The sequence below is a fragment of the Haliotis cracherodii genome, unplaced genomic scaffold (genome assembly GCF_022045235.1).
Source record: "Haliotis cracherodii isolate W230 unplaced genomic scaffold, xgHalCrac1.p SCAF_3, whole genome shotgun sequence".
Lineage (NCBI taxonomy): Eukaryota > Metazoa > Mollusca > Gastropoda > Lepetellida > Haliotidae > Haliotis > Haliotis cracherodii.
This window is the reverse complement of record NW_027266286.1, coordinates 30,638,561-30,663,895: the sequence shown is the minus strand read 5'-3', so window position 1 is coordinate 30,663,895 and position 25,335 is coordinate 30,638,561. Positions and strand designations below refer to the sequence as shown.

At 36.1% G+C, this 25,335-nt stretch overlaps 1 protein-coding gene across 1 annotated transcript in view; it reads left to right on the top strand.

Moving 5' to 3' along the window:
* LOC139475356 (inositol 1,4,5-triphosphate receptor associated 2-like) overlaps window positions 1-24,755 on the top strand; it is a 165,820-nt gene extending 141,065 nt beyond the window's left edge. The window contains exons 29-38 of the mRNA XM_071258582.1: window positions 650-781; window positions 6,970-7,067; window positions 8,559-8,599; window positions 8,944-8,996; window positions 11,409-11,489; window positions 15,351-15,416; window positions 19,231-19,385; window positions 20,023-20,091; window positions 20,417-20,545; window positions 21,030-24,755. Coding sequence (XP_071114683.1) covers window positions 650-781; window positions 6,970-7,067; window positions 8,559-8,599; window positions 8,944-8,996; window positions 11,409-11,489; window positions 15,351-15,416; window positions 19,231-19,385; window positions 20,023-20,091; window positions 20,417-20,545; window positions 21,030-21,249 — 1,044 coding nt within the window. The 3' untranslated portion in view covers window positions 21,250-24,755. The remainder of the gene's footprint in view (window positions 1-649; window positions 782-6,969; window positions 7,068-8,558; window positions 8,600-8,943; window positions 8,997-11,408; window positions 11,490-15,350; window positions 15,417-19,230; window positions 19,386-20,022; window positions 20,092-20,416; window positions 20,546-21,029) is intronic.
* The last annotated feature ends 580 nt before the right edge of the window (window positions 24,756-25,335 follow it).

Below are 25,335 nucleotides of genomic sequence, written 5' to 3'. Positions count from 1 at the left end.
CAATTGGCATAGGATCACATGACATCAGCAAAGTCAATGAGCCCTGACCCAGATCCTTAAGAGCTGCCTTTTACTACAAGCATGTGTTGCTGGGGACCTATATTTTTACCGGATTCTCAACTTTTGAAACATACAGAAAACTGTTGTATGTTTGAAGGGAATGTTACATGCCATATATGTTCTTGCATATCATTGTCATATGTCAGTGCCAGACTGGTTATCATCAGTGGAATGCCTAGAAAACATTTTGTTATGTAAGCAACAATACCTGTTGAGTTTTGCCATTTCCATCACTTTTCAAAAGTTTTCAAATGTGACTCATGAGAACAGAATCTGTTCAGCAATGAAATGCTCAGTTGTGATAATCCTATCAGGATTCCTTGCCAGACAAACTTCAGGAATAGTGTCCACCAAATTCTGAAGATGTATGGTCAGTGCAAATGTAAAACATAAAGCAATCAGACAATGTTTGTTTTGTCAATGTCAATGTTTGACCTGAAGCAGAAATTCATGACGTTACAGTGTTTTTTTGCAGTTGTTTTCTTTTTCTAATGCAAACAGTCTTTAAGCACCAACATTTAGCTAAGAAATAATGCCTACGTTTATTATTGTTTCCAGTTCTCAATGTACATGATATTTGTCTTTTCAGGAGCTCAACCAGTCGGTGACTGATGCCAAGCTACGAGATGTAATACAGAAAATCCAGGGTCACATCGAAATCCTGGAACAGTCAGCCGCCAAGGTGTCCAGTAGGGCTGAGGTGTTTGGTGCAGTGCAACAGGTAATATTATATGTGCAGCTGGCATAGGTCCCTAGGCATAGCAAAGGTAACATTACACATTCAATGAGAAAAAGAGACATTTAGAGAAAGAATCATCAGTTTTTGGTGAATTTTTGTGTAAACGTTTTACCACTGTGCATGGACCTCTTCCACAAAGTAATCTTAGTGCTACACTGATCATAACTCCCACGCTCGATCATAGATTTACAGTAGTCTGTAAATCAGAGCTACTATTGCTTCATAGAACAGGTACCTGGATTGTTCCAATGGATCAGTTTGGCCGCTTAACTTAAATTTGGATTATTATTTTTTCCAATGATATCAGCTTACTATCTATGTCCAGAACAAGAATACTGATTATTTTTTACATCATGATATTCCTCAGATGGGATATATATTCAGACAATATTTGCTGAATTCATCCGATCTGCAGACAAAATTCATCATTGATTTGATTGACATCAAAACATCAATTCATTGACCCTTATTACATGAACTTCCATTCAGACTGTATAGGATTTTCTGATTTAATTAACAGGTGTATAACATTGGCCAGTAATATGATGCAGTCCATTGTTAGAAAATTAACAACAATAAAAGGTATTGGCAGATACCACAGGTGTGGTCTGTTATTGCTGTTCTACATGCTCCAGTGCAGAATACCTAGTGTAGGACATTACAGTACATCAGGTAACCTGCTATGTAACCTTGCCAAACTTCCATCAACTCTTTGGTTATATTAGCAGCTAAACTGTGTGTAAACTTGTATGTTAAGCCAAAGCTTATGTAAAGTTAGGACTTAAAGTATTCAATAAAGAGCTGTTCAACTCCCATGGACAATCATCAAACAGTATTGAGAAAAAGGGCTATGTAAAAACATGCAACAGTGGTGTTCTTTATGTACCAGTTACAACACAGGGGTAGTCTTTGGGATGTATAGTGTACAGTGGATTGCAAGGTGTGATGTAGACTTTATATAATCACACCACTAATGAAGTAACAGAAACTATTGGTTGATCTTTATGGGCCATCAAGATTCCCTACTTTGTGTCCCCATAAATGGAAGGCTACTGATATATGGCCCCAGTGGAACTGAAACTGTTTTCTATTAGAGTCTGACCACATGCAAGAGAGAATCTGTTACACTCCAATGCTACGAGGGGGCATCTCAAGCATCATCATGTCATAAAAGTCAAATTGAATTTTATATTATCAGGAGATTTTTGTTATGTGTTTTCTAATTCATAGAAGATTCAGTGCACGGACATTTCATTTGGAACCAAAAGTATTTTACAGTGACGATTGAAATATTTGCATTGGTAACAATTTTCACTGCATTTCTATGCAATTTTATTTTCACCAGTTATATCAGCTATTCAACAGTTTTATCTCAAAAACCCTTGTTGTGCTCTTCCAATGTTGCTTTCATACCAGGAGGCTAGTCTGTCATACAGACCCTGATACAAATATATCCAATACAGCCCATGCAAGTCTATAATGTCTATAATGTTTTGCAAATCTAGATAACTGCAGTGTCAGTATCTGAAAATAAAGAGTCTCTTGTCTCTGTCCTTTTTATTATATTTTAATTAAGATAATTTAACAACTGTTTTTCGTCTGTAAGATATGTTCATTTCAGAGACTAGATGTTAGTCTACCAGGGGGCCATTCCACAAAGTAATCCTTGCAAGTTATGTTAACTGCAAACGTCATATCACAAAGAGCATATCAATATTGGAAAAATATGGATATTTTCAGGTTCCAAGGCTTGATGAACATCAGACACAGACTAAGACTAGCTGACAGGCTGTATTTCATCCACAGCTTTATTTAGACTAGAGTATCTAAGTGTGCCTTTATATAAGCATCTGATATATGTTTCATTTCTCTATGGCTTTGAGATGGTCCCTGAGGTTCAAGAGCAGCAATGTCATGGGTCAGTGGGTGGTCACTCTATTAGCCACCTATGACTGGACAGGGCTATTGAACCTCATTCTGTGGTCAGTTTACTAGCAAGCTCAAATTGTCATCCTAAACAATTGTTTGAATGGGTTCCACCTAGCCATTGAATTAGTAGGTTTTGATATCCCCAGAACCACCTTGTCTGGAGGCTTGGGGATTTTGCCCGCTGTTGTTTAAATTCAGCATTACTGTTTAATAGATTTGAAGCACAGCTATAAATTACTCCACAGAATGTTTGGAGACTTCAAACTGTGCATCATTGAATTTTGTCAAATCCATGTAATCCCTGCTAGTAAAACACCAGTCCAGTGGTTTTATGTCTTTCATCAGAGTCATTTTATTACCGACAGGTAAAAATGTCACGGCTTAGTGTTTTTACAAGTAATAAATGTCAGATTAGTAGATCTCTAAAGCAGATCTGCTTTCAGGAATAAAATTCAAACAGCCGATGTAAGAAACAAAATATATCACTATTTGGCCATTGAATATGTGAATTAATAACACTGAAATTCAGTACAGCAGATCAGATGACCATATAATTATCATTATCACTAGCGTTTAGTTTATGTAGACATTGATTGTATGATTAATCTGCAGGGAACATCCCAATAAAGTTATTATGGTTATATTTATCATGAAGACTGCTTCTTCCCTGGGTACTTTGTTCTATGAAACATATAACAAGGGACACAAATTTGGTGCTTTCAGATGATGTTTTTAGAAGTCAGATTGAAAGATAAACACAACTGTACCAATATCCTCCTGCTGATCAGCATTTGTAATGAATAACATATTGAGTTATGGCCATGCTACGTGCCTGATGGGCCATTGGCATTTGTAACCCTCAGCCAAGTAATGAGAACCTTCAAAGATGAAAAGAGAGCAGAAACATTTAGTCATCCTCTCATTGATTAATAGCATTCAAATCAATTCAGAATACAAGTTTAGTGCAAATTTTTGTGTGAAAAGTCATGAAGGGACTATATGATGAAAGAGAGTTTAACTCAACTGATCTCATTTCCTGACTAGGATATCAGAGGGATCTTCCCTTTGGGTTCCAACAAGTATATCATGATTTAAAGTATTGAGTTCGATATGCATAAACATTTAGAATGGATGCAAATAAGTTGTACGGAGGCTCCCATTGGGTGCAAATAAGTATATGGCAGTTTCAGTCATTACAACCAGTTCAGTTGTAGCCATTGTAGCAAACACAGATATAACAGACCATATACAATTTTCACAGTTGCTATGGTTTGTTTTTTCAAACTAGGAAAATCTCATATATCTTTGATACAGTGGTCACAGTGGGATGCCATTTTCATGCCTGGGACTCCAAAATATCACTAGCGAGAGTCTCTAGAACTCACAAATGGAAAGACCTGGGAAAAATCCCTGGTACATGCGCATATTATTTCTTTAAATAAATCGACCAAATTTTAAGTGTACTGTCCTAATGACAAATAATGTAAGTGGTTATCAGTTTTGTCACACATTTGTCTATTGGTAGGATGGACTAAAAATATTGAGTTACTGAGTTTGCATGCAAGGTTTTATTATCCTTTGGTTCATTGACAAATTGAGCTGACAATCCAATGGTCAAAAATCCTCCAGTCCAAGAAACCAAGATGAGGTGGCTAATATATGGGCTGACTGATATGAAAGGTTAGAATTTTGTTCAAAGTCAAAAGCAATGACAAATTAAATAATGTAGCATATGGCAAAGGTACAAGTGGAAATAATGTTTTTGGTTATTCATTAATTTTTGGTCTATATTTCCTGTAATCTTTATCTGATCATGCTTGGGCAGGGGTGTGACCACAGAAGAAGCTTGCTAGGTTGTGGTGAGTTTACTTAGTCCACCTGACCTGTGTGTCACCTGTCACCTCAGAGTTCAATGCAAGTGTTTCGTGTGACAGATGACATAAGTTTCAGGCCCATTGTGTCATCTGACCGTAGCAAATGAGGTCACTGTACTTGCATATGTGCATGCCCCCATGTAACACAGGGCCTTAGGCCTGTGCAAATACAGATAACTAAATGAACAAAATTGTATTTTTCGGATGAAAATTCTGAATTTGAATATGATGCTATGCATTAATTTCCCATTGACATATGCCAAATATGGGCATGATTGCTGTCATGATTGCTGTCTTGTTGAATTTTCAGCCAGACTAAAGCAGAAATGCTTGTTGAGCCATAAGACCTGGGCTTGAGTTTCTTCACAAAATGGTGAATTTGTCCCAGGAATACCTGAAACCATGATATTGCTACACTGTTTCTAAAAGTGTTCACAAAATGTCACTCAATGAAGGTCCCAGGCAGGTAGCCTTTTGACCTGATTTCTTATCTGGTGGTATGAAGGGATGGTGACATCAAATCTTATTTGGATTAGAAGAAATGAGCTTGATTATTACCACCTCTTGACCAACACACTTGGTATGCATCATGTCATACCTTGGACGAAGGACCAAGTGTTTTGGACCAACAACATTCCAAACCATCTGACCAGACCCTGGATTTATGACATGCTGTATTTTTTGGTCAACATTATAAGTCATGAGACTGTTTTGCATAATCTACTTTGAATTAAGATTAAGCTGAAAATTGTTGTTGTTGGGATTGTTTAGGTAACCGTCCCGAGTTCTCTGACTACACCAACAGGTGGAGTTAGCAACATTAGCATAACTAAGTAGATCCTTACACTAACAGTTCCACCCACCCATGCAAGCCATGTTGGTACATTTGACATTCACACAAAGTCCACGTCATGAAATAAGATGTAAAACTAAGTTTGCATTGATGTCATAGAGCCAGGAGTATTGACAGTTGTCTCAAGCTACAGGAGCTGGAGGACTGCCCCAGTGTTCACAATACCCAGTGTCAACATTCACTTGTCAGCCCCTCTGTTTGTCTGGGGATCAATGACTCAAACAAACACCCTTATCAACCTGTTCAATCTTTGTCTGGTCCACAGTTATATTGAGAAAATACTGACTTTGGATGCAATCCTTGCAATGTGATTTACTGGTTACACTGCTTTAGTAACCCTGGCATTGCTGGGTGTCCATTTGGTTTACTTTGCCCTTTCCAATCATGTACGGATGTGTACGCGGTGTAATTCTAGATTTTGATCACCAACATGTTATTTCAATTAATTCTAGCATTTTGCTTTCGTGTTTCAATATGTAATGAAGGTAAATGGTGTGTGTTCTATACAATAGCAACTGAATTATGATCAGTCATAATCTATAGAAAGATGAAAAAGAAGAAATAATTGTCCTTCAAAAAAATGTCATATTATCTTTCAAGATCACAACAATCCTAAATGATGACATAATACTGTAATTGTGATGCAGTTTATTCAAGTCCTTGTTCTAGACGCTAATGTTTTGCTGGTGCCAGTCTTGAGATCAAAATAATGGTGTACAGCCGTGAGAAATCTTTGAAAGGCTTTAATAAGTCGGACACTGACTGAAATCTCAAACCAGAACAATCTATTCAGACAGAAAACATATCACCATGACTCACTGAGATAGTTTTGAGGCTACATTGTAGATATAAAGAGTTGCGAGTAATGAGCAAACATATGTTAACATGTACAGTCAGTGGGCTAATAACAGAAACATCCCCCACCCACCCTAAGTGATGTATCTCCCCAATGGTTTTCATGTGTCCTCTTGTCTCTGAAATGCTCCTTCACTCTAGCCCCCTTGCCAGTTATTCCTTTTGTATTTCTCTTGGGGCATTGATGGCTCTGATGACCCTGATGGCCCTGATGGCCCTACAAGTCACTGTGCAGAGTTGCATCTCAGAAACCTAAGGTCATGGGTTCAAATTAAAAGATGAACCCTGATTGGTTTGCTATCATCATACTGTGTCCATACTCCATACCCATGGGTTTCACCAAAGTGGTAAATGTCTGAGACCTGCATCACTTGGAGCTTTCCTACCACCTCAAGCTGACAAACCATGATGCAACTGAAACACTAGGGTAGTGTTAAACCCAACTCACTCTCTCACTCACTCTCATATTTTTCATTTCAATCTTGGTCCCCTCTTCCTACCTGTCCAGCTTCATCTACCTGTAGCTGTATGCTGTGGAACTGGTGTCGTCTTTTAATCCGGTTCTCCTCACAATAAATGTGTTGAATAACCATATAAATTGTCCAAAAAAGACAATTATTTTGCGGATGATCTCACATCTAAACTATTTTATTTGACAGGAAAACCGGATGAGTACAGCCATGGAGATTATGATCACTTACGTCAACCATCTCCGGTCCGTCTATGACAAGGAACATGCTGAGCTGGAGGACGCCAGGTGAGTGCACAGTATTACCGGTTTACAGGTAAATTGCAATACAAACTTTCTGTGAATGCATATCGCGATACGATCGCTGTGAACCAATGTTCGCAATACAGTCAGATCACTTTGGAGTTTTAATATTTTATATAATTTATTTTCATTTAATTTAATATAACATGGCTGATCCTGATGTTAAGGCCATGCCGAACAACAGAGGTAGGGCAGCTGTAGGAAACATTTTGGCCTGTACCCATCCCTAAAAATATATTGCAGGACGTATCGCAATGCAGCACATTGTATTGCATTTTATTGCAATACGGAATTTATGCCAATACCCATCCCTTTTCTGTGTGTTTCAGTATTTATTAACCTCCTTATGAACACAATTCCCTTTGATATTGAGTTAGTGACTATTCCAGCTTTATCACGATAGCCTATAAATAATCAAATCTAGTTTTGGCAAACAAGTGGCTGATAGCAAGATGACACACAATCAGCCAGGCTACACATTATAACCACCTGATAACTTTTTATCATGTCAGAGTAGCTTTTTACATTTATATGTTTTTACGTAACGATGTTTATCTTCCCAAAGCTAGGCATTAACTGACTATCAAAATCCTGTTTCCACCCTTGTGGAACTACACTTGAATTCTTCGTAGCTTGATTGTAGTGCCACCAGTGGCTGTTACAAGTTATGTCCCTTTTATTCAGCAATGAGATTCCACCAATCATATCACTTTCATTTGTTTCAAACAAAATTGCGGCACCCAGTCTAGACAATCTGATTGATAATACGCGCGAGGTGCATCAAATCACTTGTGAACAGAGATTAATAAAAAAACTTTTGTAAAGATATCTTTCGACAATCAGTTGATGATGGTACACATGCTTTGCAAATCCTGCAATCGACAGTCGCCATATTTGTTCATGAACCGGATGTCGATTTCGTTTTGATTTTGATTTTGATTGGACTTTGCATAGACTTGTTAGTCCAGCCAAAATATGACTCAAAAATTCCAGTCCAGTTTGGCATAGGTGGAAACTGAACTTTAACTCAGTTAACTCCCTTGCCTCTGGTAGATGCACTATTTTATTTGTTTTGTACAAGGTGAGATGTTTAAACCATTATCTGTCCTCACTAGCTGGCTCTGACAAGTATGGGGTCTTTGTGACCCATTCAGCCCTGGAATCTCCACACTAAAGTAGCTCTGATTTTACCTTACTTATTACATTTTTCTGTGCACAATTAAAGGGGTATATAAAAGTGGTTTTCTTAGGAATATGATCAACAATATATGATAATAACAAACCGAAATCTTTAGCTTCTCTGGGACTTATATTACTTGTTTTCCAAAACATTTGGTTTGAATCATATTGATGAAAATACTACACAACTAAAGCACATTAATTTTATTATCTTATCCTTTAATCATCTTGTCATCAATATATACATTCAGCACTGCATTTCATAATGTATCATTTGCTTAATTATATTTTTTTCAGAAAAATTTTGCACGACAAGCCTTTTGGGCATCATGATATAGGTTTGTTGCCTTACTCCTTGCACTGTTATGTACAGGAATCAAAACTCCTTCATCAGTCATTTAGTTTTGAAAATAGAAGTGTCAGGCTCATAAATATATTCCAAAAAGTATGACGATTATTTCTTATGTAAAGCACAATTAGCTTTTCATCGTTGTACATTATTCTCATTATATATATTGTCACTTCCCGTAGACTGTAAAGATTGCCATGTAGATTATATATATTGGATTTATGTAGAACAAACATTTAAAAAGGAATCATCACACAATTTATTCTCAAATAAAAATGTTTGGAGACTGTGTTCCTGCTAATAACAGTTTTATTGTGATGATTTCCCTCACAGATCGGTCGAATCGGTCGATGTCAGTTGCTGCTGCCTTGTCTGCCCCACTCAGGGTATGTATTGTCCTAACGTGTTATTCTTGACCAGGTGACAATGATTACCTGTCACTCACTGATTTTTTATTTTGAATTATTGATACTTTTTAGAAATTTCTCTATCAATATAAGATATCTTTTATTCATGGACATCACTTGATGTTGTAGTTCCGGAGATGACACTTTTGCATTCTTTTCACTCTTATTAAATCATGTCATGAAATTTGTACATATTGATTTTCCTTTAGACACTTTTGATAGTGGTTTTTTTGCGGTAGTTGTCATGTTTTGGTAGAGTTCATATTTTCTGAAGCTATGTTATATTTAGGACCTTATTCCACAAAGGGTAATGCTGTGTCTGTCATATCTACCACACTGTAATATAGACTTATGACAGTCATAACGCCTTTGGTAGAACAGGGCCTAGGGATGTTATCTGTCTATGTTTGATTTCATTTGCCAGACACTAAATGTTGGTTTAACTTGACAATTTAGCTTCCTCATCTTCGTAGCCGATCCCCTAGTCCAGGTGGTTCTAAGGAGAAGGTACTGGATGGTCCACAACCTTGACCTTGCTCTCTTCTCTCTCTCTCTGTCAGTCAGCTGGTGTTGTATAGATCTAGACATAATCAGTCAGCTATAGATGTAGCTATTATGGTTGATGTTGGTTGCCATTGAGAACTGAATCATTGTCCTGTAGAATCAGTTTTCATGCTTCCATTGTAGTTGTCAAACTGAGTTGTCAATTTGTGCCAGTTTGCTTATTTTAATGCTTCAGTTTTATTTTGCTTTATAGTGTTGAAGTCCTGCATCAAACATTTTTAAATGTAGATTTGATTTGTATCAGCTTTTTGTTTGTTTTCTGTTTTTTTATTACATTTTTTGTTGCATTATACCATACATTGAATGCTCTTTGAACGGGGGCATATATTTGTTTGCTGTGATTTGCACATGCATTCAGAATATGATTTGCAGGTAGATGTTCTCATGCATAGTTCATGCTTTGAACTGATTTGTGCAGTAGTAACATCCATTTTACAATGAATGAATGGCGTTACAATAATTTGATACAGTTATCACATAACCCCAGTAATCGCTCATTTTATTTGCAACACACACCACTGCTGCTACTCTTGCAGACAAGTCATCAACAGATTTGATTATTTTCCAAATAAGAAAACTGACAAGTTTCACCAGCATCTGTTCATGTCAATATTTCTAGTCGTATCCATCACTATCTTGTCGTTCAACAAGTTTAGTGCATTAGAACAAACAGACAATACCAGCATCTTGCCGTGGTGACATATCAGTTTCCATGATGAGGCAGCCCCCCACTTGCTTCTCCGTCCATACAAGCATTGATAACTCATCAGCCCAATCTCCATAAATATCTAGATGTTTACACAGGTTTAGGATCAGTTCCTCTCAGCAAGGATACTTCAGGTGTTCCTGGTGCTAGATTCTATACAGATGGTGTTACAAGTGTCAAGATTTATAGTCATCAGGATCAGTCCTCTTGGAGTTATCTCCCTTGTGTTGGAGATGACTACCGAACCAGTGCAGTTCACTGTTGTTTTGGCACAGGTGGTCAGCATTAGTGGGAGGGTGTTGTTGAATGGTCCGTGTCATTGCTAAATTACAGTTGCAGATTCTGTAATAACAGATTTCAAGATGTGAATCTTTTATTGCACATGGAGTTTAGACTGTTATTTCTAGGTCTCCCATGGGAATTTGTCTGAAACACATATTCAAGAATGGCAGCAAGAACATGTGGTCATATCGTTAGTGTGGTGTCAGTTGGTATGAACTTGTTTACATGAAACAAACTTATCCTTGGTATCCCTGATGACTTCGAGGTAACAGACGTAGCAACATGCGTAGATTTGTTGATGGAATAACTATATACTGCATTCTCAATTTTAAGAGAACAGACAATAGGTGTTCAGCAGTGTTAGAAATTGGCACTAGTCCTGTAGTCCTTGCAATACTGCTCAGTAGTTAAGATATCTTCAGGACTAATAGAAATTTGCCATTTGTAAGGGTTTTGCTATATGTTATTATTGTGAGGACTAGTGGACTAAAAATTTTAGTTTCTACCGCTGTGTTCATCATATTTTATTATCAAACTTTTGATCAACCATGGTAAGTCTCATCTCAGGGTTTTATTTGAAGCCAGTGGCAGTGGCAGCACTTCATAAAGTTTGCTTAGTTGCAAATTTATAATAAGAAGCCCAACTTTTTCCTCTATCGAAGCTAAAATATTTTGAATCTATTTTTATGAATTAACATTTGAAACATTACATTTTTTCTTATAGTGTGAATATAATCTGCCCTTAAAAGGTCCCAAATATAACCCTGCTTTGTGTGATTGTGAAGTATCCCAGAGAGAATTGTTAGAGTATAAGCCAACCTATATGATGTGTCCTGTAGACAAGACGGAGAAGTGAGGTTGTCTTGCCGCGGATGTGTGGTGGCGCAGGCAGCCCCCTTCTCAGACACTCGGCATCATTGGTAAGGATCAACCCTCACCCCCACAAACAACGTGGTCATACCGTCTGTGCACACCCCATCATTCAACACTTTGCCTGGCTCTACAGTGCTTCTTTCGGCAAAGTGCTGTTTTTTCTATCAACTATTGTTGTATCACGTGCTTCTCTGCATATTATCTCACCATTTCACTTTATTACAGCACATTTCACTTGCTCATGTCTCTATTGCATCAATATCATTCTGTTGTGAAACAATGAAAAACAATAATAATAATAATAGTTCTTTTCTAACCTGAATATATTGATAATTCTTAGTGTAACTAATTTGTTCTCAAGTGTTTTCTTTTTCAAATTATCTAAAGGAAATCATTAATTATGATAAAATATTCTACAAGCAATATTTTCTTATCTAATAATATTTATCTATTTGGCTAAGAAAATTTAAATGTGTTAAAATTAGATTGATGAGTTAATTTGTACGAATGTATCAGAAATAGAAAACCTTGTATCTCAATATGAACTGTTGTCAGTAACATTTCATCAGATATATCAATAATGTTACAATTTCATACTTTGATAAGAGAGCACCTCACACCTGCTAACTGCTTCTGATATTTGTAAATCTTTATCTCTGCTCATCTCATCTTTGCTTATTAATACTCAACATGTCATTAATATTAATTACTATCATCATCTGTTTCTTATCTCACACAAGGACCAATGATGACTCAACATTAGCCCAGATCTGTCTGCACAGTTTGCCTATGCTTACCTGTATATTACATCATATCTCTCACCCACGTTAACACCTGCCTAACTAACACTCTAAACACTGTACTCATGACTAATGGTAATCTGTGTATTTGAAATTGTATTTGTAGAAGTGATTCTAGGTAATTTGGATTCATCATGGCCTGATTAATTGTAGATATCCACTTCCTCACTGAAACATGCAAATACAGTTATCCTGTTTCCATGGAGTTCATCTTGTAATCTAAATAATCATTCACTTCTTCCGTCAATTGTTATCAGGGATGCATTGTAATCCCATGTGATATTTACAGCATGTCTGATAACATGTGCATATCAAATACTTCATAACTTTACACATAATGTAACTGACCCTTGTTATGTAACCAGTGTTATCAGAGTCTAGTGCCATTCCTGTCCAGCTATACCTCCCTCATCCCTTGTGGTGCCAAAGTTCTCACTCTGTGGTACTGGGACATCGCTACTGATGTTGATCCCATGCTAACCTGGATTACAACACATCACCTTTTTCATAATCATATGACACTGACACAGCATCGAACCACTCTTCATCCAAAATTATCTTAGCTATTCATACTAAGGATATTTTTAATTCATAATCCAAATTGTTCTGATATGAAATTATTCTTCCTTGCTGCATGTATTTGTCACTACCTGCCTTAGATGCATGCATCTGTTGAATGTGTATATTGTAGTGGAGATATTTCTATCTGAATACATGTATTGCATGTTAAATGTTTTAATCAGTAGATAGATGGAACTTACATTGTTTACAGATATGCATGATTTGATCTGTTACGTATTAATGATCATCCCATTGTGTTCCTGTAATGAAGATGAAGATACATTCTACTTACTATAGCCTCAAGAGCAATCATTAAATGTAGTTTTGACTGACTGGAAACACATTTGTAAGAGTGTCATGAACACTGAAAAGATTTGCAGGATAATCACAAGCATATCAATTGCTTGCAACCAAATAGTCCATTACTACAATTTGCTGAAGGGCCTAGCTACATGTGTGACAAAAGAGTGATCATTAGGTTACTGTTAAGGGTCAACAACAGTCTTCACACAAGTACTAATCAATGTCCAATAGCAAAATATCTCTCAAACTGTTTTGCCCCAAATGCAATTAGAATTGTCCAAAGGTTAATTTGTTTTTAGCAGTTATGTAAGTATCAGGAGTATCATTGAAATCTGGTCACTGGGGAGCTGAAAGTAGGCAGGTACACAAAAAACTTCAATCTTTTGTTAATCCTGACATTTAGTGACTGTGACAGACACAAAACAATAGCAAATCCCGTTAGGTGAGGTGTATCATGTTCTTAACACCTCTAGACAATAAGTCCCCTACCAGGACAAGCCCTATCCCTGGCCCTAGATGACATATCCCACAAGGAGTCCTCTCATCCCAGCTACATCCAGTCCATGGTAGAGGAGGCTCTGTTGCCTCATAATTACCTCACAACCTTGTGCCACTTTTATTAAAGGACTTGTTCTTAGCCCTTCTTCTGCCTTATGTATGGGCCATACTTTCTTTCTCCCCTAATTGTGTTACCTAGCCCCTGAGTGTTACCTCTTGTCTGTTGCCATTTGGCTTAAGGCTGTATCCACCTGAACAAATAGTTGCTGCATATTGTGATTTAACAGCATCTTAACCCTGTCAGATCCCCACTGTTTATCCCCCTTACCCAAGCAGTGATGTTGATCCCTATTCTGTTTTGTTTTACACCCTCTTGTAATTGATTTTTTGTGATAAGAAATTGGCTATGGTCTATGATGATAAATTTAAAACTGATTGACTTAATTAAACATTTTAATACAGCCAAATTGTATGTTACTTAATAATATGATTCATTTCTGCACATTTTCATTTGACAGTGCCTGAAAGTATGATTTTGTCTGACTCATCATAACTGTCTAGTCACCATTTGAAAATATTAAATGCCTTTTAATATTATTGGCAGTTTATTTCAAAATTCAGGTGTTCCGTTCAAAGGTATATATTTTTTTAACAATAAATAATTGATTTCAATAAATTCTATCTTTCTTATTTTCATCTTCTTTAAGCTGTAATCACCCACTTTTTTTATTGAGTCACATTTTCAAAGAAATTTACAAATAATAAACCATGTCCTCTTTTAAGATCCTTTCACCTGTCAACCTTATTATGAATAATGTATTACAGAACACCAGTCCCCTAAACAGGGGCATTATGTTGTAGTTTGCCATATGTTATATTTTATCTTGTCAAATGTCTATCAAACATTGTCCCCCAACAGGAAGCGAACTCCAATCATGCTATTTCAGCCCCGTCTTTGTGTAATAAAGAGTTGCTACACCTTCTCAAGAGTGGTGTTTAGAAAGTATCTCAAGCAAGCACAAGTTAGGCCTGTGTTCCGAAATGCTGAGCTTGCCAGCTGTCATAAGAACTGCTTCACTCTCTCTTGTAGTGATACACCTTTCGTGACGCTTGACAGACTAGAGACGACAATATTTACTGAGGCTTCCCAATGAAAACATTGTTAATATAACATGTGTGAATAAATCTGTATCTATGGTCAGTTGTTTGACAGCAGATGGATCACTATGAGAATATAAACATCACAAGTCTGTATTTGAGTTTAGCCTAGTTGCCATCTGTTTACATTACTCACTGAAGAAAGATTTGTCCTGTTATCAATTATGCATGATTTCTGTTTCATTTCAAAATAGTATCATATTGGGTAAACATAATTTGTGTTCTGAAGTAAATCATTTAATCAAATTTATGTAAATTATAGTTTGATCTCACTAAAATATACTATTTTGAAATAGTTTTTTGTCTTAAAAATCAAACTATTATTTTTGGCCTAAAATATAGTTTTCATTTGACCTCCAATTAAGATTCTACTGTGTATACTTAAAAGCAGATTTCAATATGGATGCCAGGAGTCTTTCGAGCCTGTTGATTATTAACACTAGTTTAGAAACAATAACAGTAATTACATGTACATCACAGTACATGCTCTGTACTAATTCCGCTAGTCTTTCAGGATCTACGCCTCTGTAGTGCCATGTAGCAGATTAGTGTAGATGTTTCTAACTGACATGCATGCATGTTTCATAGGACTATCCTTTCTTTACGGAACCCAAGCAGCATGGAGGCAGTAGAGAGAATGTAACTGATGATGAGGTGAGTCCGATAGTCGGATAACATGTAACAGTTCAACTCTTTTAACAGTACACATATTGTTCTCGGTTCTTTAGCGGAAATAAAATAAAATAGTGATTAAGCTTATTTTTCATACAGACTATCAAAAGCATCATGTGGCATATATTTGTATGCATTTGTGATGATTTATCTATGACGATCTCAAACCAATATTAGTTTGTTCCTATCGAGTTGCATATATTTAACCGATTCTAATTTGGGAGGCACGGGTGGCCCAGTCGTCTAAGGCCACGGGATTCGCTGTGCAGAGTTGCGTCCCTTCGGCACACCAGAAACCTTTGATTGTGGTTTTGAATCCCAGTTCGCCCTGATTATGTTTCTACGATTGTCAGCACCATACCCGTGCTCGTGGGTTTCACCAAAGTGGTACCGGTAAACGTCTCAGACCTGCATCACTTGGGGCTTTCCTCCCACATTAAGCTGACATGCCATGATATAACTGGAATACTGTTAAAAGCGGCATGAAACCCAACTCACTCGTGATTCTAATTTCCTGCAAATGGCTAGCAAGATTTGCTTATTCAGCATCATAATCTAGTCACATATTAATGTTTGTTCTTGCTATTGAACAGGAAACATGTTGAACATGTGATCATCTTCTGTAAATGAAATATCTGCTAAATTGCAAATGGTTAAAGTACTATGTACTTATTGACAGAAACATAATCATTGTACATTGATATAATAACTTGGCAATTAATCAAAACATATTTCTTTTAAACAATTGAGTTGTCTTTATCTGAAATAATTGTACTGTGGTATATGAAGTATGACATAATAGATTTAATAAGTGACACTTATTGTGAATGTTTAATTTGCATGCTACCAATGTTTATTCTGCTTGTATAGAGTAGATAACAGTAGTTTTTCTATGAAAGTAGATACATGTGTGTGATGTCTTATGTAGCACATGTATTGCAAGATTGTCCACTAACAGTTGCTTGTCAAAAAACTTTTATCTTAATTTTCTTTGCACTTTCCGAATAAATTTTCAGACAGATTTTTTTAACTAACCATCTACTGTTACAGTGTTATTTTTAGATTCAGTATTAGATATGATGACTATTCTCACACATTCACTCCATCCTAATGCATCAACGAATTGAAATGTTTTCCTTTCAGGGTTACGTAATGCACAACAACCATTATCACTTCCCATCTCTAGAATTTTCATCCACCACTTAAAATCAATTAGTCACCTTACAAATATTTCCAGAGATTTCAGGAAACAGTCAGAAAATAGCCTAATGACCAGAATGTCATATCCGCTTCATTAATTCTCATCATAATCACCGTTTATTCCTCCTCTGTCAAAAGTAAATCACCCATAGTGTGCCCATTGTACAGTAGCAGTGTCAGATTTTTCCCATAGACTGTTCCAGCATACATTATCATCCTGTCCCCACTAACAATACGTGTCCCCCCAACTGTGACTGGTACAGGCCTGGAGGGGGACCCCCATTGTCCTCCACATGTCACATTTCACAATACCCCACCTGCGGAGATCAATGCTATCGGTCATTCTGCCCTCCACCCAACTTTCTCAACTCTTGTTTTATCATATTCATTATTTCTCGTGTCCAGTTAATTATATGTGTGACCACGCTCTTCAGTAGCTTTTGTTCATTGTGATAATTGTTTTTCATAGATGAGGTTCAGCCTTGACTTTTGTTTCAAGGATCGTGTGAAACTTAAATGTGAATATTTAGGACAGGAGGATGACGCTTAAGAAATTGTGAAACTTTAAGGGCAATTAAATTTGAAAGAAATATTTTGACAGCTTTCTGAAGTTGTTCTGTCAAAATGGATTGTAACACAAAACCCACCCTAGTTCTCATTTGAATAGTTCTATTCAGCATGATGTAATTTCAAGGGACATTAGGATTTCCGGTATTTTGAATATTTTTTCTTTCAGATGTCTGAACTTGGGAATGAATTGAAAGTTATTTCAATGTGAAATTTTATTCTGTCTGTTGAAAAATTGTGATAGCACCATCTAATTATAATCAAGATTTATCATAATATTTTGGTAAATTTTGTAAAAACAACAATATCCACTGTTTCACTGTCTGGTACTAGATTGACATATTATTGATGATTGTAGTTTCAAACAAAACAATTAATAAAACATAAGTGGTGTAGTTTTTTGTTTTAGCAACTTTGAATTTTTTATTAAAAATAGTGATTTTATTGCAAGTTATTCCAAACAATTCATCCAAATAAATCATCCATTTACAATGTTCCATTCCTGGAGTAATTGCAGCAAATAGGTCATGTCAAGATGACCTCACGATTGTAAAATGATGATTGCAATTTGTCACTCATTAACATCTCTAATTCTATTGTTGAACCATTCATCATCATGTCAAGCAATTTACTTTTGACACATCACACTCTTCCATTGTCAAAAAACATTTAAAAGTTTGGATGAAATATGTGTAAACAATTTTGAACACTAAATATTACTAAAACTGTAAATAGTATGAAAACGGTGAATCCTGTAACTGGATCCATTGAATGTAAAAATACAGGAAGTCTATACAAATGAGAATGATCCGGACAATTAGCTCATATCAAAATGTCATCTCAATATCAGATTAGTTAATGAGTTAGGTAAGTATAATTTGTAAGTTGTAAAGTGTCAGTGATTGGATGGTGAAATGTCATCGGTCATCAGGCATTGGAGACAATTACACATTTGACAGGCCTGAGTCATTCTGATGTGTGTTTGATGTGGTGTCACCAGCCATGTGCTTCAGGTAGCAACACAAAACCAGACACCCAGGTCATGGGGTGAAATTTGAGCCTCCCACCAGTAGCAGAGAAACAATCCATGTAACTGTCCAGACACCCCACCCCTCAACCTCCGCCTCCTCCAGCACCACCCTAAATAAACCTTCCACAATCCTCCATAGCAACAACCACCAAACACCCTTATGCATTACTCTGCATATTTAAATACTACAATCATCACTTTCCCTAAAGCTGACAAACTATTTAGTCCCTATAATTTTGATGCTTTCGTCCAGATCCCTGCCCTGCCCACACACCCCCACTTTGTATGACTCCCCCCAGTTCCCTGTGACTGCCCCACAGAACTCTCCCTAACCCCCTGTCCAGGGGGCACACCAATAAAATTACCATAACAGGGGGATGGGACCTGAAAAGGAAGATGGGTACCCTTGTAGGCTTTTCTAGTTGGGATGTTTGAGAAAAGCGTGTGAAAATGTGCATTAGAGGGTATAACAATGCCTGGCTTGTCGATTGTCACTTGTTGATTGTCACCGTTTAGAGTGTTTGCCATACAGAGGATGTTCTCAAGTCAGTTGGATTCAAAATAACGGATTACATGAGGAAATTATACCTTGTTTAGACTATCTTGAATGCAGATTTCCTGTAGCGTGTCATTATTTAGTTATATTCATCCCTTGATCATGGACCAAAATTGGAAAAGACAAGAAACAAAAATAAACAATTTTCATATATTCATAATATATCAATCACAACAATAAACTTGACAAGATGCGCAATTATTTATCCAAGAATAATATCATATTTAATTCAGCCATTATAATTTAAACATTTCTTTGCTCTGCATCAGTTCAATGAAGGAAAGAAATAGTGGTATGTAACCTTTTATATTTATATGCAGTATGTCATTGTTCAATGAAAGTTGTAAGAATTTAATTTAGGTGTTGGGAAACATAGTCACATCATTTATTTAATCATAGATCCTCCTGTACTGTGATTGTAACACCATGTGCTTGTTGTTCAGGATCCCCGGCAGAGATTCCAAGCATTAGTGGGCAATACGCAGATGCGAAATGCAGTAGCTACTACTTTTAGACGCGGCTCTTTAGAACGCCAAGCTAGTGTACAGTCTTCCAAGAGTTCATCTTTCTCACTGTCCAGAGATAGTTCCACAGAAAAGTGAGGGCAACAACATGTGCATTAGATACATAAAATAATATTGGGCCATAATTATTTCCTTGATTACTTTTTTATACATTTTCTTGTCAACATGTCAAGAGGAAAAAGATAAATAAGAAGATACCTGGATTTAAACGTTTGTGTTAGTTGATTCAATAAGTACTTTATCTTATATGAAGTTAATTTATGGAAGAAAACTTCTCAGAAAAGTTTTGACAAAAATTCAAAGAGATATATTTTGTTTAAAGCATTTGTTCACTCAAAGACAGATAATATTTATTGTTTTACCATTTCCAAATTTGGAGTAGGCTCCTCTGTTTAATCAAGAAAATAAATTGGTCCAGGCTTATTATCCATTTATGTGCATTATGAAATGGGAATGATTATGATCTTGCATTTAGAAATGAGTCTCCAAATAGAGAACCTATCCATTTATTTGCACTTCGACAACAGTACCAGCTTGATTTTCTATCCATAAGCAAACTTTCTTTGGTAGCATTGTAACGATTTCAAGATATCTTAATTTAGGAGAATTTATCTATATTTTCCTTCTCATGTAATCAGTGTTAGGGCCATGTTTATCAATTCAGTTGTTTACTGTAAAGCAAATTTATCAATAAGATCTTGGTTTGGACAGGAGCAAGGAAAGTAAGGAAAATGGGCCACCAAAGCAGGGTTCACAAGAGGAAGAGGCATATCACAGAGGGTAAGGTTATCTCCCTTTGTCAAGAGCATCATGGAATAAACAGACAATATAGATATGCATGGTTTAAGCCTAGATCAGATCAGACATATGAAAATCAAAAAGTTATTCTGAAAATATTCTCTATGATATTGTACACACTTTTGAAAACAGACCGACAAATTGGCCTAGCCTATCACAGTCTAAATACATATCTAGACTCAGGCTTGGTACCAGTGGCAAACATATCATTTTAAGTTTCCTGATAGTGTTACTATAAGCTTCATCTTGTCTGGCTGGATTTTAATACCATGTCTTCTTTCGTCTAACTGGAGTTTGTGATGTGCAGGTTTGAAGATGGTGTGAAAGCCAAACTGGGCCATGAACTTTCAGACCTCCGGGAGAAACAGAACAATATTGGTCAGAGTCTGGAGGATGTCATGGACAAGGTGGAGAAGTCGAAAGAGGAGGACGAGAGGTTAGGCACATGTTTTTACTGTCTTCATTGCAACTTTTGTGTACAAATAGCACTATTTCGGTCAAGACTTCTAGTAAGCTGCAAAGCATTGTGAGACAGTTTTGCCAAAATCCTGTCGATTCAAGTAGTGAGAAAATATTCCGAAGAAATTAAAACAGTAGCTCAATTGTGAACATTTTAATGATCATCTGTGGTTTAGTACTAGCAATTAGTCCTCATAAACTGTATCTGGTTACACAATACTTCAGTGTTTGACAGACATTGTTTCTTTATAATTTGTGTCCCTTGGCCATGTCAGGATCTGCTGATTACAGGTTAATATGCCAGATTTGACCTGTTTATAATAGCATCAAACCATGCTTGTGGGTTTCAACCAAACATTTACATGTGTTATTATCTAAGAAAACATTTGTTGTTAAATTCATTTTTTCATCTTGGTGACATTAGTAAAAACAATTAAAACTATAATTTTTTCCTTACTCAGAGAGAAGGAAGAAGCAGCTGAAAGGCGGATGATGCAAATGCGAGCCCTGGGCCTCCACAAGCCAAGCTGGGACAACGCAGGACATACATTTCGTATGGCACTGGCAGGGCTCATCTTCATGATAGCAATAGGCATGGTAATCATGACAATACTTCCAGGGTCAGCGTCGGGCATGGAGGTCCACACAGATGTCCAACATTTCGGGGTGCCACCTGTATAGAGTATTGTCCCTGCCTGTAATTGCCTATTGAGCTGATGCGCAGCAAACCCAACAGTGAACAGTGCCTACCTTGGATAACCCTCATCCATATTTGGCTCCAACTCCGAGGAATGCATGTTCATATTAGCCAGTTCAGAAAGATCAACCTTGGATAACCTTGGTTGGGTTTGACTCTCCGAATTAGATGTTGATCATTGCCAAACCAGATCCATCTACTGTTGATAATCTTGGTCAATATATGGTTCCCAATACCTGGGTGGTGGAAGATGGGTTTTTGTCAACCAAATCTACTGCTGTTGCTGGTTTTGAGACTCGTGGAAGGTATTCCTTACCTCCAGGCAAAGACTCTTCTGTGTGAGAAGAACCCTGATAATAGCTCACAGATCCACAGGTTTCTCAGGTTGTACAGATGAGATAGGTTGTGCTCTGTCATCATGGTCAAGTGAAGAAACTGTATATTTCAAGCCTTGGAAGACTGGCTACATGCTGTGATTGTGTGCATTCTATTTATTAGCCAAACCTATTTATATTGCCTTTAAATGGTATGAAATAGAACACAAGCTTATATATATCTATCTATATTGTATTATATCATATTGTACAAAGTATCAAAATTGTCATCTCATTGATATTATGTGAATTTTAGTGTGTTGTATTGTCTTCAACCTCTAGTTGAATCAATTTGTTTACAAGAATTCAGTAGAATTTCAATGGTGATTCAGTTGATACTGACACAGCTCAAATAGTTTTACCATAGTATTTGTGAAAAAAAAAAATCAAAAATGTTTTGCAATGTTTTGAAGATAGTGCTGTGTACTAGTCAATTAATTGTTTGTTATCTCAACATAAGCCTTGAGCGGCATGTTCTACTTTGCCAGTGACATGCATTCAGAATGATTTTCTGATGTATTTTCTAATAAGAATATGACAATTTATTATGTGTAGAAAAGCTATGTCTAAGGAGGTTTATTTCATCATGGCCTTTCTGTTTTCAAAATGTACACAAAGTGACTGATGTTATTGCAAAGATGGTATCAGCCCACTTCACCTGTTCACATGATAATAAAAACTGACAAATATGTGTAAGGGACATGGGAAGACACGCATGGATAATAGGTGATGGGGAAACAGAAGTTTTGTTATTAGCTGTGAATCTCCATCCATGTAGCATGGATAGTTGACAGCACATAATGTAAGCAAGTGAAGTTGGGTGTTAGCACAAATTGGAAACTAATGTTTTATTGGTGGTAATATTTGGTGAGTCGATGATTAGGTCAGGATGCCTACATGTTGCAAAAGAAATATTGAAAAATAATTCTTTGGTCACTTGCAAGTAGAGGTTTTTCTTTAAAAAATCTAAATCCACCTTCTTGGGGGTTAATTTTGGAAATATATACCCAAAAGTCTTAAAATAATTATGTGATTGAAAGACTTGTCAGATATATAAGTAACAATAGCTAGCATTTATAAACCATTAACATTTGCCATTTACAGTTAGCAGTAAAGCTCTGAATCAAAACTTGTCCTTTACTTCAGATGGGAAGGTTAATCTGCACAAAATTTACTCCAAATGTGCTACATTCTAAAAGTGATCCAATATCAACATGATTAATCTGAGTAGGGAGGTTAAAACTATCCCCAATTTAATGGCAATTTAGTCACTTCCACTTATTGACTGTAGAACATCTGAGACTAAAGGTACTCCATCAAAGGTTTGCTACAGAAATTAGGTGAAGTGGGTTGTAACTGCCAAGGTGTGTACATTTGTCTTGACCTTAACATGTTGTTATTTTATTCTGATTTCTTTTAGCAGTGTTCGAAATTAGACACGAAAGTCAGGGGGTCCCCGTCATAACTCTTGTTTAGAGGTAAACAGTTAGGAGGTCCCTAGATTCAAATACTACAGGAGCAAACCTCTGTCACCCCCTTTATTTCGAACACTATTTAGGGTGTTGATTAATTAATATTACAACATGTTTGTGTTTATTCATTTAATAAAGAACACAACTGTATTCATTAACTATTTTCATATGATACAGTGATGATTTTTTCATATTGATTAAGTGCATTAAATCATCTCCAAAGTGCATTACAAACTTATCACATTACAAAATCACTTATTCATAGAAAATCACTATATATATATATATATATATCTTGTAGAATAAAGTTACATTTGGTGAATCATGTTTGTCAACCAAACTTGTTGAAATGTGGAAGCATCAAAATTCAGGGCACATTGCATACATTGTGATTTCAACATCTCTAACACCCAGACAAAAAGATTTATCCAATTTGTGTATCACCCACTTTCATTGAAACATTTCTCAAACAATTATGAGAGCCTAAGAATGTATTTTATTGACACATTTCACAGAATGTAGTTTATTATAGAAAATCAGTTTGGCATAGTATGTAATTCCTCATCATTTGGGTTCTCATTTGATTGATGACATTCAAACATTCAGTGAGTGAGTTAAATATATACATTATGACATACAACAGAATATATAAACTGTGTACTTTACTTTACTGAGAGATTTACAGATAAGCTTCCGTGTATGCTTCAAAATGTGAATGTGATATTTAACACTAAACTGCATCTATCATAAAGAAACAACACAAAAAGATTATGTTAAAAAAGTGCTTGAGTTGTTTATCGTGTTTCCTGTATTATATGGATGGCAATTATTTCCTTGTTTATAATTGGAAAAAGGATTTTGGCAATCAAAATGTTTTTTTATATCACACGGTCACATGAATATAAGACGTCCGTGGTGGTTTTCTTGATGAACATATTTAGCTGTGATTTTTCATATTTCATGTCTACTATTATAGATAGTGATTTATATTCAATGCCCAGACATTTCTGTGATATTTATTTACAAATCAAGTTCAAACTTTTTCGATTTTTCGAAGTTTTTGCAAGATTTTGTAAGTTATATTAAGTACTTCAGAATAACGACATCAGTGCCAGTTCATGGATGTATCAAGACGCAGTGAAGACAGTAATAGTGCCACAGGATGCTTTTCTGACAGTTTTTCTCAAACCTAACAGTAAATCTGCCGCTGGAGTAAAAGGAAAGGATGCAGTCATAAATATGTATTGCATCACAACTTTTTCACAAAGGTTTTGAAAAATGTAAATGTATTTCATATTCTCATTCTCGGTTGTTTAACATTACATGGGATGTAAATCATTTACGAATGAGTTGTGGTATTTCAACATGAAATTTAAAGGTTTTCACATAGCCGATGGCTTCATGGCTTCGCTTGATATATTGTTGAAATGCTCTTGACAGAACAGAATCATTAGCGGCAGGACTGGTGCTGTGTGGTGGTCAGCAATACCCTTACTGCCATCAACACTTCTCAATAGTCCCTCAATAATTTATTGTAATTTTAAACAGAGCCATCATTTATCCTTGTTTTATTGAGATTTTATTCATGTTGAATAATTGTGTGCTTCAGCCTACAGTTGAAACAATAAATATATTTTTGATCTACCTCAGCTTTGTCATCACTATTAAAAGAAAATAGTTTGAGATGTACACTATTTAAAGAAGGGGTTTAAGTTCATGAGACGCATTAAACTGCATTGATGAGAGTTTTAGTGACTTAGGAGCACAACTGCTTTATCTGACCAGTCCATCATGGTAAAAACCATTAACTGTGACACTTTGATAGGTTGAAAAGGTCAGAGTATGATGTGGTGGACTTTTATTGCCTGGACAGGCAGTTGTTTCCATCAAGTTAGTATAACAGTAATCCTTTACTGACACATCCACACTTCAAGGATTCTCATGTCACAAACAAGGCTGCTCTAAATCAGGAAAGGATGGACTTGACTTTAAGTTTCATCTTTTTTTCTAATAAATGTCCAAAACCGTTCTGGATTAAATATTACATTATTTACACAATTCAATTAAATACTAGTAAATCTATTTGGTTTTTAAGGCATTCACAAATGTGACAAAGACCTGAACACAGGAAATTGTAAAAACATGGGGAATTGTTGGTTCCAATTGAAAATGTAACAGTAATCCTCACCAATCAGTTTTGCATAAATAAAGCCAACATTTAGGT